General features: G+C 40.0%; 1 protein-coding gene across 1 annotated transcript; it reads right to left on the reverse strand.

Moving 5' to 3' along the window:
- Positions 1–3771: 3771 nt before the first annotated feature.
- CCR6 (C-C motif chemokine receptor 6) lies at positions 3772–6833 on the reverse strand. The gene is made up of 2 exons (XM_054194832.1): positions 6825–6833; positions 3772–5954 (listed from the first exon to the last, which is right to left on the reverse strand). Exons 1-2 carry the CDS (start codon positions 6831–6833, stop codon positions 4869–4871), a joined length of 1095 nt encoding a protein of 364 aa, XP_054050807.1. The 3' UTR covers positions 3772–4868.
- Between the last annotated feature and the right edge of the window lie 7400 nt (positions 6834–14233).

Here is a 14233-nt window from a genome sequence, read left to right on the forward strand (position 1 = left end):
GACTGGATGGATAAGAACTTCCATGATCAAAATAACTTTTTAATGAATAGATTTTGTTTTCTTGACTAAATAAAACCCAGACACTTTTTAACTCAGGTTGGATAATGGAGTTCATTCAATCAAAAATGGAGAATTTGTTTTAAGGAACTTGTCATAAAAGGAACTTAACTATGCTCAAAGATGCCCAGGGAACAACTCCTTGCTTAGTGGTCACAACATTACCACCAGGTCTCATGTCATTCACCCACAGCAGAGGAGATGTCATTTAATTTCCTCTTTACCCTGAAGGACCTGCAACTACACCACCCAGAAGAGGAGTAAGAGCTATTGGTGTAGTACAATTTAAGGGTGAAGCATCCTTCTGGGGTCTTTTGTTTGGTTGGTTTTGGAACTTCCTTTGCACAGACTGCTTCAAACAGGGTATGAGCTCCTAACCCACAGGTGGTGGTAGGAGGTGGTATCTCCTACCACAGGAGGTGGTTGGAGGGAATACCCTGATTGCTTGGCAGCAGCCTAAAAAAACAGATTATGGGCCTCTTTCAGTGGTTTTGTGAAATCATTTCCTTGGCTTTTTTTATAGTATCTGAAAACTAACCGGAAATGTCAAAACATTTTAGATGTTTCATGAGACAAACTGTTTTGACATTTTGAAAACATTATCATTTTCACTTAATCTAAAGCTATTTTTTTCCAATTCAATCCAATTTCAGAAAGCTTCAAATACCATCTTTTTGCTACTTTTGTAGCAATCCCCCGCACCCCAAATTTTCACAGTTCTAGTCAACAAGATTGCTATACAAAGATCTAAAGCAAAGTTTGGTCTAAATAATAAAATCAGAGTAATAGCTGATATGTAAATAATAATTATCAGTAACCTTCCATCACAAAAATGTTCCTTTCGAGACTGTTTTTTCCTGTTTCTCTTCGGTTTCCATGCATTGTCTCCAATGGTTATCTATCTTTGCATATAATTTTCATTTTCTTTCCTCTGTCTTTCCTTGCTAGTAGCAAGGCCCAAATAACTTTGATCTTCCCTGTCTACTGTGACTCTCTTGCAGGTTCACCAGCTTATAGTGGACATGAATACCTAAACAGAAAAAATAACACAGGAAATTTAAATACCATGGGAAGAAAGCCGCCACTTTTCATGGGGAGATGATTAATAAGTTAGGTCTGTTTTCAAGAAGGTATGTGTCAAAAAATGGATTTAGCTTTAGGCTGTCTGCACTGAGCTATTATGCCTTTATTTAATGCTGTGTGCTGAGGACCTACCCCCTTCTGAACTGCTTGAACAGGAAGTGCCAAGCAGGGCTGCCATGGAGCCACCAAAAGCAGAATGGAACCTACCAGCAAGCCGAGATCTTGTACGTGCAGCCAATACCACAAACAGCCCCCAGCCCCCCACTGGAGGAAGGTATGAATTGTCTTCTCAAAGCTTATCGTCTCCATCTTCTGTGTGTACAACATGACACAACACGCTACGTATCCTTCTCTCTTTAAGTAAGGCAGGAAACAAGGACCTATGTAAAACAAAGCCTTTTTTCTTCAAATATAATGGACAGAATATATGCAACGAAAAAGAAAATTTCACCATGTGTTTGCTATGCAGTGTACTGCACAGCTACCACAACATGAAAATAATAATAAAAAGCAGCATCCATAGCAAGCTCCGAAAAGTTACTCCATAAGCAGTGAAAGTAACACCCAGGTTCCTATAAATCTGTGCTCTTTTCACGCCTTAAACTCACACCACTAACCCCAGCTCACCTGTCAGTTCTGCTGACATGGCCACCGGAGAAAAGACAGACTATCTGAATATCTGAAAGACAGAATATCGGCAACATCTGCTGCCCAACATGACATTACAGCCGCCTGCTGCTGAGCATTGAGCAGTGGGGTTCTCCTCCTCCACTGCTTTCTCTCTGAACTGGTCTTGTTGTTTTACCTTATGGTAGATTTCACGAAAAATAGTAAGAAGGTATTGCATGTAAATTAAATTTTTAATTCCCCATACTTCTGTTCTTTAGCCACCTTCAAATTTGAGTAAGAAAGTCAGCGCCCCGTGGGTTGGAGCTGCAGTTCTACCTGCTCAGCAGCCCCTTGAGAGCCCCTCCTACCCCTCACCCCCGTTTCTCCCAGAGACAGGGCCATCATTCACGGCAACAGAGGTTTCAGCTGTACCTCGAGTGGGGTTTTTGGCAAAGCCTCGACATCAGCACAATTCTTACCCCAAGCACCGTTTTAGTCCCACACAGGCACCATGTTCCCCTTCCCTTAGCAACGCTTCTCACCCACAAGAATCAGGGAACAGCTGGGTACATTTTCTACTTTTCAACAGCATTTCCAGTGAGCATTTCTTCCCCCCCAACAAGACAGCAGCCGGGAGGCAGATGTCCCACCACCACCGGTTCCAACTCGCCAGGGTCCCTCAGGGTTACCAGGGGCTGGCAACCTGTGAGGCAGCCCAGCGAGCCCCCCTCCCTGGGGAAGGCCCTGGCCTGTGGGACTCAGCTTTGCTTTCCTCCTCCTCCCTCACCCCCGAGGCAGGATGCCCCTTCAGCCAGGAACTGCTTCACCACACCTTGCCTTGCCCTGGGGCCCTCCCTCTCTGCCCCGGGTCTGTCAGTGAACCTCCTCTGGCGGGATGGTGACAGTGACAGGGTCAGCGACTGCCCCTTGGCCACCATCTCTATCCCCAACCCCACCCCGATGGCCACCAGGGCAGCGTCTGGGTTGTTCAGTGGCTGGAGGCCAATGCAGGCTGGGAGCTCTGCCCAAAAGCCTCCATGGCGCTCAGTGGGCTTCAGTCACGGACTTCCCGCCCTAGGGCACGCTCCCTCACACAGCCTCTGAGGGAGAGGCGCCATGTCATTCGGACACGAAAAATTTTGCACTGAATAAGAGAATGTTTCAAGGCAATACATGTAGCAAGAAATGCTTAGATTCGAGGGGATTTTTTTTCCTTTTCAGTTACATTTTTTATTTGTTGAGTTCTTTTCCAGAAAATCATCAGTGCTATATACAGCAAATGCATGCATCTGCATTTAGATAAGTTTGTATCCTATTCTTGCCCAAGTTGCTATTCAGTCATGATAAATACAGGCAATCTTTGTCACAATTGGCATTGATATTTAAGAACCTCACACTGTATTGTAAACAAGGACGGACTGCGCCAGCCAAGTCAGTACTAGTTTTGTGTTGTGCTGTATCAGTGCCCTTCCTCAAGGGATCTTCGGCTCCAGCCAGCACTGTCCTTCTTGGCCCTTTGCATTGCCACTGAACAACGTGGTTACTGATCCGAGCTCTGTTGTCTCTTTAGCCGTGAACTTAGGAAAAACAAACCGACCAAGGTAAACAGCAAGCTGAAAATTGCATTAATTTACACATCCCACAGTGTAACATCCCACACAACAGCAAATGTGGACACCATCGTGGCTTATGCTCCCTTTGCAGCAGAACTGCAGAGGACTGGTAGGTCCTTCAGCAGACTGCAAACAGTGCTGCTCCTCTCCTCTCCTCCGTCCTGCCCCTCCGCTCTCCGGCTCCTGCTCCTGTCTGCCTCCCCACCCCACCATGACTGCCACAGCGTGGTGACGTTCGCTCAGAGAGCAGAAGATCCACTGAGGATTCGCTGAAAAGTCATGGCTGGGTAAAACTAGTTGCCTTTATTATAAATATTCCTACACTCATAGTGAATCAAATGCTGACTCAGTAAAAATTCTGGCTGAATTAAGTCAGATTTTGGTTTTACTTTTAGATACAGTCCTTCATAATTTCTGAAGCTAATAAAGTAAACTTCATATATGCATATTTGTGCTAGTAAATCCATTCATGAGGAAACTTTGCTAACGGTAGCTAAATACCAAGAAATGCATACCGTTTTGTCACCGATCAAGTTCCAACAAAAAATGTTGGAATAATTGCAGTTCTGTACAGTTTGTCACCATTTAAAAAGTGGAGTGTGAATTTCAGCTAGAAAGAAAAAACTTTTCACAAAGAGATGTTCACTAGTTTATCAGCTTTGATGGATTCCAGCACCTGAATCCTATGCTAAATGAAGAGAATAATCTCTCGAGCAAAGCTCCATTCTCTGTTCAGAAGATAATCTCAAGATATGTCAGAAAACCTTTCTGTGGATATTTCAGTGTTCTCTTTAATTGATAATTTTCTTTTTTTTCTAATACCCTCTTTAGTAGACGCATCACTGTTGGCTTTCACCAGCTTCAGCCTTGGTGTAAGCAACTCTTGGTAAGCAGGTGGAGTGTAGAACTAGGCAAAGATTTATGAGACCTAAGCCCAGCAATGTCAGCAGCCTTGAATCTGTTTTTTTTTTCATTTCTCTGTTTGCTTTCTTTGGCGTGCTTTGCTCAAAATGCTATCTCTTTAGGTTAGCATTGTCACAGCGTGACCTGTCTGCGACAAAAGCACAGTGGAGACCCACACTTAAGTAGGATTTCTGGGTAGAAGTAATTAACAGAAACAACATAAATGTAAGTAGAATGAAGCTGGACATGATCTGATTCATTTACTTAATACTTTGGGGATATTTCAGTAATGCAGGACAGATAAGATGCAATTTTTCCTTAGAAAACAAGGAGGGCTCCGCTGTAAACTTCTGTCTCCTGGTAATTCTAAGAGAGTGCACTTTAGAACAGCTTGGATGTTAAGAAAGATGAGTAAGATTTTAGTTTGCCACAGGACAGTGTTATTCTTCTATCCTATTTCTTTTCCTGAAAGAAGTTGGAGATTGTGGTATCTCTCTTAGAGATGCAGAGAAGCCCAAAGGACTTGCTGTCACAAGCACAGTGACACGGGTTTGGGTTGCTTGGTGAGAAGAGTCCTTCAGTAATAATGTTGTTCGAATTGTATTATATAGTAAAAGAAGATCCATTGTCAGTCAGAATTTCACTAGTCTGTCTCGAATGATAAACATCAGAGTTTATCCTTGAACTACGTTTCTTGTATTTCTTGTATCTCATGCACCATAGGTCCTTCATTATCTTCACAAAATAACTTCTGAACTTCACTCCAATAAATGCATAGAGCACAGGGTTCACGCAACAGTGTAAAAATGCTATGGCTTCAGTGGTGTATTTTACATAGGCCATTATCTTGTCACTCTCACAAGATTTGCCTGTCTTGCCCATATTTATGGCTGTCACAAGAAGAACGATATTATAAGGTACCTGGCAAACTAGGAAAACAGTTACAATTAATACAATGACACGGATTGCTTTGTTTCTTTTGGAATTCTGAGCTTGTTCTAAGGATTTCACAATGAATGTATAGCAAAAAATCATGAATATGAAAGGTATAAAAAATCCAAATCCAACTTGTAGGTACAGCAGCAGTGATTTCAGCATTGTGCTTTCAGACCTTCTGTCAAATCTGTGATCACAAATCTCTTTGGTTTCATTGATGGAGAAGCTGTAACTTTCACTGTATAGAAAAGAGGAACTAGAGATTAAAATTGATGATACCCACACAGCCAAACAAATGAGTTTACTATATGCAAGTGTTCTTGCCCTGAGTTTAAATGACTTTGTTGCCTGTACAATAGCAATGTACCGGTCCACGCTGATAAAAGCCAAAAGCAGCATTCCACAGCTGAAGTTGATTGCATAGATACCTCTGGTAATTTTGCAAATGAAATCACCGAAAATCCATTTGTCAGCAGCGTAATACACTGCCCACAGTGGAAGAGTGAGAACAAACAGTATGTCTGCTATGGCCATGTTGAAGAGGTACACATCCGTCATGGACTTGGCTCTTTCATATAAAGCAAAGGTCATCACTACGAAGATGTTACCAACTAGGCCGATGATAAAAATCAACGAATACACAACTGGCAGAAATGCTTTTGTGAAGTTCCTGACTTCCAACTTAGAACAAGGTTCGGTGATTAGGTAAGCATAGTCTGGATAATATGAATAATCTGTGATAGGAAGTTCTGTCTGTAAAAAAGAAGATCATCCATTAACACAGAGGGATTAATCTCTACTTTCTATGTAGAAGAAAGATGATAGATAACAAAGTCATACAATAGAAATATCTCAAAAATTAGTACACAAGTATTATATGGCTTGCTGATTTGAAAAGAAAGTGATGTTTTCCTTATGATAACTGTAATACTTCTGTCCAATCTTTCCCGTGCCTCAGCTTCAAGCCTGTATCAAACTCATCTCAAGATAGTCCCCATCACTCTTGTTTCCTCCAACACTACAATTTTTACACTGTTTTCACCAACCACACACCCCAATTAAAAATGCATTTAACACTGCAGAGGAGACTTGTAAGAACTAGGGAATTTGATAAAATCTTAATTTAAATATGAACATGGAGATAATCTCTTTGGATGGCCCAAAGGTTTCCATCTTTAAGTGCATTATGCAGAAAGGATTAGCCTGCCATCACAGAAGACTCTAAAGAGTAAAAGTCTGAATTTGAAGTAGGGGTCTAGACTTCCTTTACCATCAAGGGAGGGGAACAGGCCTTTCTAGCATGTTATACATTTCACACTAACGTAGCTTGGCTGGATCAAGCCCCAAAATGATTAATTCTCTCCATTCAGCTAGACAGACAATCCAGGATGAGTAGTCTGAGACACAGTTACCTACACCACAGATACCAAACCTATAGTTACACTAGGAGAGTGCAAACCCAACAAAGAGTGTGCTTTGACAGTGAACTCTGCTGTCAGAAACATCTCTTCAGCTAATCACTCCTGAGATTGGGGCAGTTGGACCAGCAGCCCCAAAGAGCTGGGACTTCCAGGTTCATTGCTTTATTGATGTACTAAGATAATTTATCAATTAAGTACTTACAAAATTCATTTTGGCGGTACACTTCTCAGAAAGAAAAATATGTTGAGAACTTCAAAATACTTTCCCAAGGATCTCTGAAACAAAAATAAAGTAGATTGGATTGGGAAACCAGCACAAGAAATATGAGCAAGTAGAAAACCACAGTTGGAAATAAAACATTTATTTAAAGAAGAATCTCATCACTTCAACTACATCAGCAATACACAGGAGCATCTCAACAAGCCACACATCTCTGCAGCACAATGTGCAGTTGTGGGAAGTGGAAGGTTTGTATCAGTATCATAAGGGCACAATCTTACATATGGAATGTTTATTCATAGAGCTAATAAACACTATATGAGAATATGTGACTTACTTCACATTGACTTTGCACCACAAGAAATTACAGTAAATTAAATTTTACTTTCAGAAATTCTGAATGACAATGGTAATCAGTGTGTTGAGGGAAACAAGTAACTAACAGTACCTTAGTATACCCCATAACAGTAATACAGCACTTTAACTTTTTTTTTCCCCCCCTCTGGCATTTTATCAGTGTGTCTCAGCACTTTTAACACCACATTTTTTTAAACACCCATTTTTAAAAAACACCCTCTTTTATTACACTACTGAGGTAAAATAAGAGTGCCAGGATAATTGCTTCTTATAAGGTAAAGGATATTACACAAAATATGAACAGACTGAGCACTAGTGTTTTTTTGTCTTATAGACTGTGCTCTATGAAAATAATTTACTTTCTTTATCACTGGGATACCAAAGTATTTTACAAAAGGTAATTAATTAATTTGCACAACATCCTGTGGTGAGGAGGTATTATTATCTTTATTTTACAGGGAAGCAACCTAAGCACTGTGTCATTATAGTAAGTATCCACTTGAGATGTTCAGTTTGAGACACGTGTCCCCCTCTAACTTTTAAGACTGCTTAGCATTATGAAGGACTTCAGTTACGCAAAGGATTCAGTCCATTGACTCTGGTTGCAGCCAGGCTCAGGCTTCTGCAAATCAGACCACAGAGCCTAAAGTCACAGACAGATAAAATGGGGAACATGCCATCGGTGGCCACATGTGCAAAGCTGAGCTTAAATGACTTGTTTAACCTCACTCAGGAACCCATGGGCAGGAGATTTAGTTCCTCGGCATTCCCCTACACGAGTTCAGTCCTCCTTTCCATTAGCTGCTCTGTGAGGACAGCACATACCAGCAATGCAGTAATTGCAGGGATTGGACAACATCAGGTCCCATATTTGCTAAGGCTGCGAATGGCAGCTTCGTCTAGAGTTTCTCTGCTTTTTGTTAGTTGAGCTGTGCGTGTGTCAACTCTAAGTCTAGACAAACCAATCCTTCCTGTTTGGGAATTACCTGAATTTTGAAAAAGAAAGAGAGACAGATAATCTGTAAAAGTGGGGCAGATGCAGTCCAGATATAACTGGGAAGCTGGGGGAGGGAAAGGACTGAACGCTTTCCAAAAGCATAATGAGGATGAGACTTTATATGACTCATGTGGGGAGGCTGGCTCATGACAGAGGGCTGCAGACGGGTAAAGACCCATAATAGATGGTGTTGATTAAGCATCACAGCTTCTCTGTCTTTTCTGCCCTTTAAACAAATCTTTAACCACCTCTCCATCTTCCTCTGCTGACTTTTTAAAGCTGTTTTAAGAAGCTGCAAGAATGTGACAGCCTGAAAGCACTCGATCACCTGAAGAAAGCTTTAAACAATTTAAAGTGTCTCTCAGCAGTGCAAAGATGTATAAGGCAAGCAGGTAAGCTGTACAGCTCACCTGGGGTTGTAGTCCCCTAGCGCATCTTTGAGAAACTCCACCTGCTGCTTTACCCTCCTCTGACCCCATCCAGCCAGGCACGCGTGCCCTTGCTCGGTGTTTCTGTTACCCTTTGCACTTGGCTGCAACTACAGCAACTCTTCAGTTAGATAGCACTAAAGGGGTACCTATCGAGGTTACTATTTTAGAAACTGTTATTTTATTGTTGCAAGAAAAATACCTTCCTAGGTATCTGTCATTCATACCTTTCTAGGACATACATGGTTAAAATACACAAAGAGAGCCTGACAGCATGTATTCTCTACAAAACAGTCACTCTTCATTCCACTTAGCCAAAGCCACTCTCAAACATTCATATAGGACATGTAGAAGGAAGAAGACTGGGTGAAGGCATTTAGAAGAAAGGGAGCATGGGTGTTTCCTACAGCCTGCAAAGGAGGGCTAAGAAAGGAGATCTCTTCAGATTAGCACTGAAGAAGGGCTGTCCAGTCCTCAGAAGATCTCAGCAGAAAGCCCGTAGGGAACAACAACTACTCATCACGGGAGAGCTGCACACTCTCCCTGATGCTACAGGAATTCACAAAGGCACCAAAAAGCTTCTTGAGGATGGCTTGCGTGAGAGTAATAGAGAAGGACTCAAACTGAAACCAGAATTGCAGAGATCAGATTTAGGACCTGATTTAAATCTCTTGAGCTGATTTCCATCTCTGAATTTGAAACAGCATTCACTGGTTATTAAGAAGATGCATTTGCTGCAAAGGAAGTTGAATCAGAACTGCTATAAACACAATTTTCTTTTCAATGTAGATCTTTCCAACAGTCTTTCAATAGGCAGCTTTATAATTTATAATCTGCCTATTTATGGATTTATTTAACATTAATGCATCTGGTAATTAAAAAAACTAAATTTCCATATACATAAGGGTGTGGGTACATGTTCTAACATTGTTTATATACTACATAGGTGCACATCTATGCATGTGCACACAAACATACTTATGTTCTGAATAATAAACATATCTGCCTTGCATTTTTTAGCTTGCTGTTTTTCCACTTTATCCAATTTGTCGTATTTCTTTTCACTGTGAAAACAATATGTGAGTACTCAAAAGTAAGACTAAACTATAATCTTAAATACAAATACATTATTTGAGTTATACAAGCAAAAGACAATGGATACAGAAAGACCTTAAGAGAGCTATCTATAAGGAAAAAAATCCTCAGTACTTGGAGGGAATCAACAAGTATTTTTTAAGCATTCCCCACCAATGTAAGTACACTCCTACTTACATATTTGGTTTAATACATTCATCACACATACATACATTATAGATCACCTATTTTACGTTAGTACTTACCAATTTGAAAACTGTCTGAAGATCAGGTGAAAGAGGATGTGTGGCTCTTACATTCTTTTGTGGCTACCTCAAGCACATTTACCGTCAGTTTCAACAGGAGTACACTTTAATTCGAAAAACAAGAAATAACAGCATTAGTTAAAGATACAGAGTTAAATTTAAGTAATCACCACTTCCTCCTGAGAAGCAATAACAATAACCTGCTTTTTTACGTAAAGGAAAATATTTAACCTTATCTGTGCTGGAAACATGCGAGCTGGAGGCAAGCCATTTACTAACTAGTCCAGCTATGTAATGATACTAGTTTTTAAATAATCAAGCTAGCATTAAAATCATAAAAAGTAGGGTGTTAATTGTCACTGTGCTCAGAACACATCCTGAATGATGGCCTATTTTTGTAAAGGGTGCACTTAATGTCACAGAGATGAGCAGTTTAATCATTAAATATTTAAACAAGATCACTTACAGTAGAACTGCAAAACTGAGACAAGTGTTAATTAATAAATTGAATAATATCTTTTTTCTGAAGAAAAAATAATAATCTGGTAGATGTCAAGATGCATATTTTTCAAATGTTTTGCCTGAACTGCGAACACAAAATTTGCAAATGCCCAGGTAAAAAGGAAAATGCAGCAGTGTTTGCCTGTTTGGCACAAACATTTGCTGTTTGTGTGCGTGCTGGCCAGGTCTGTTGTTAAACTTACTTGGAACTAGACATGAACATATTTCATTTTATGATTCCTGAATTTTAAAAGCTATACACGTTTCTCTTCCAGATCTTATTTTCTCATGACAACTTAGATGTTTGCATTAGCAGGAAAAACAAAACCTAGTAAAAAACCCCCTTCAGACTTCTTTTTTATTTTAGAAATTGTGTATGCGAACATTCAGTTGCAGCTTGTGATCTCATTAGAGACACCGGATGGCATTAATACAGGCAGCCTTGTAAGACATGGTCAAATTAACAGAATGCTGGACCTAAAGCAATGCAAGATGATAGAAGTCACACTCATCTTTTTTTTTCAAAACCGATCATATCACAATAGCAGTGGCTCCCTGGCAGCTTAAGTGTGGTGCTGCTTTCCGCTAACCATACCCAGTGAAAGAAACAAAAATGCTGCATAGTGTCAAAATGCAGCTTGGTAGACTTAGAGTATCATGTCCTAATGGTTCATAACCATTCAAGCAGGCACATTTCATTTTCTCGATGGCTGATTTTCATAGGACCAAGACCTTGACTTCAGCTATGACAAAGTCCCAACATATTTGCATAGAACAACACAGATATACTTAAAATCCATGAAATGTGAGCCTCATTTTTTCGTAGATGTGTGTGCGTACGTGGACACTGTGCATGCATATTTTGATTGTTACCGATGAAAAGCAGTCTTCACTGTTTGATGCATACAAAGCAAAAGAAGTGTGAAATCTGTATGAATTGTGACTCAGATAGCTTCAATGGGCTCACTGTAAGATTAATTTGGTCTCCTTATTGCCCTTTGGACTAAACCATTCCCTGTCATCACAGCTCTGGGAAAGGTTATGATTAAATCCATAAAGTAGATGAGCATTTGAAATACAGTTTGGTAAAGTCCAGTTACATGGAGGAAAGAAGACGTGTGAGTTTCAGTGCAGGGACAAGAGGTAAAGATAGAAGGCCAAGAGAAACAATTGTACCAGATGACTAATATTATCTCCATTTTAAATTTCTATTGATAAATCAAACTAGCAGCTGTACTTAGAGGACCAGGGTGCATCAATGGTCAAAAGACATATTCCTGAAAGCTGCAAGGATATCAAAGAACAAGTCACGAAGCAGGTGTTCTTTCCCCAGGTGTCTGCATCTGGACATCTTCAGAAGTAGGACATGGGATTGAATGGACCTTTGGTCTGTGGGACAGTTCTTGTATTCTTAGCAGCCACCATGCTCAGTGATGCATCTTAACTGTCTGAAGCAGTCCAGATTTAGTGACTCGCAGCAGTTGCTGAAGGACACCTACGTTTTAATTGGCCTATGAAGATGAGCAAGGAGAGCTGAGCTGTTGGTCAATGTGAGAGGGCAGCACAGAGCAGGGGTGTGAGTGGGGAGGGTGCACGAGCAACAATGTGGGGGATGATACTAAACAACTGCATGGTATTTTGGTTTTCTACTTTAAGATGTTTGGCAAGGTGCCCAGACCTTGTGAATCTTTCGAGACATCCTTAATCACAATAGTGAAGTACTTTTCACTATATTATTTATTTCATAATTCATAACAATTTCCATCATTAAAACTTCACAAGTTTTCAGGCCACCCTTATAATCTTTGCTAAGAGAGGCTTTAACTTTTTTAAAACTACATTTTTATACTGTTTTGCTAACTCATTCTTATTTGCGTGTCAAAATGTAATAACAAAAATCATCCAACTAACTTGATCTGGGCTTAAGATGAGGCTCGTAAGATATTTTCTGGACTTTCTTGGAAAGAAAATACAATCTTCATTTTTAAATCCCCTGTCCCTCGGGTGCTGCAAGGAATAGTGCATTTTCTCTTGACAAGCTGAGGTGCATATGGTTTTTGTAATAACATAGCTATATATTGCAGCCTAGAGCTTGTTTACGGAGAAGTCACTTTCTGTCTAAATGCTGTCTGAAGCAAAACACTGATTCCTGCTCACAGAGTCTGACATTTTGAAACAGGGGCTCAAATCCTGTTAAAACCAGCAAATTCAGAGTAGGAGCACATTCTATGGTGGTAAAGGAATTTGCCAATATTTCATTGCGGGTCTTTTAAGTGCTTCTTTCTCCTAACTCTGGGACTGAAGAGATGGATCTGCGTCTTGCAAAGAAAACTTCATTACACAACGACAAACCTAGCCTATGGCAGTCTTGTGAGCAGCAAATAATCAGTAATAAAAGTAGAAACTCCCTCTGTATTACAAAAATGGACGTGACTTCACATCACTAATGAAGTCCAAGATGATTGTAGTCTATATTCAAACAAGCACTACTCCTGCTACCAACAGCTTCCAGCATCTCTCTCAGACACCAACCTACTTTTGGAAAACTAACAGATTAGCCTGTGAAGCAGATAAATATTATCAACACTATTTCATGGAATGAGAGTCAGTGAAAGATAAATCAGAATTTTAATAGTTAATTAAAAGATAAACCAGAATTTTTGCTTGTCCATTACAAAAATTATTGCTCATCTTGTTCCGAATTCAGGTGTTTTCTACTTTAAATGTATCTCATGCTTTTAGTCTGCAAGATATTCAATAGTCAGCGTGAATAACAGTCTTTCAGAAGGTGAAGAATTCACCATGTAGATGAATGCCAAAGTTAATACAAGGTAATTAGTCCAACTTTTACTTACCTTCTTAGCACGTTTTCTTTTGACCCAGTTACAAAGCCCAGTCAGTCTTCCTTGCAGGCGCTTTGTGCTTCACCTTCATGCTATGGCAAGTGGAAAGAGTTTTTTCTTTTTAACACAGCTATTTGAAAATCTGCAGGTTATGCAAATGAAGCCCCCACGTGTAGTTAGTTTTTGTTCGTATGTTAGAGCTCTGAAAGGAAATCTACTCTCGTTTAGCTAATATGGTTACTGTGGTTTCTCAAATCTCACCACATGTTAGTTTTCTGCCACCACTAATTAAGGAAAGAAAATATTGAAAGATAAGGAAAACAAAACCACCGTCTGAGTTATTCCAGAATCCAGGTTTCTTCTGGAATGAGTCAGGATGTTGGATTTTTTTAATTCTGAAAGAAAGGCAGCACACACACCCCACACTGCTTTAATGTTCATTCGGTTAAACTTAGATCAGTCTAATCTGATTCCAAAATCTAGACATCAGCTGAGGTTCTGGTGTCTCCATCATTCTTTCAGACTACAAAATGTAAACTATACATTTACACTCAGGTTATTTATATTACCCACTTAGGTTTTTTTTAACGTTACCATCCCATAGTGTCAATACCTTTTTCCTCATTAATTCTTTCAAACTTTCCTTGTTTTGTTTGTATCTGCCTTTTCACTCTCTGTCAAACATGCTTTTTCTGGTTTTGGTATTTCTGTAGTTAGTTTTTTGTTCTCCCTATTTCTCCCTCTTCCTTTGTTCAGCTTTTCTAAATTTCTCATATCTCCATCTCTTGTTGTCTTCATAATTTCTCTCCATCATTACATTTTGTAGCACCGCTCACTTGCTTCCCCTTTGATCTTTTTTGTTCACATTTTCAGTCTCACTCCCACCTGATTCCGTCTACTCCCTCGTGTCAGACGCAGTCCTCCT

Source organism: Rissa tridactyla, chromosome 3 (assembly GCF_028500815.1).
Source record: "Rissa tridactyla isolate bRisTri1 chromosome 3, bRisTri1.patW.cur.20221130, whole genome shotgun sequence".
Lineage (NCBI taxonomy): Eukaryota > Metazoa > Chordata > Aves > Charadriiformes > Laridae > Rissa > Rissa tridactyla.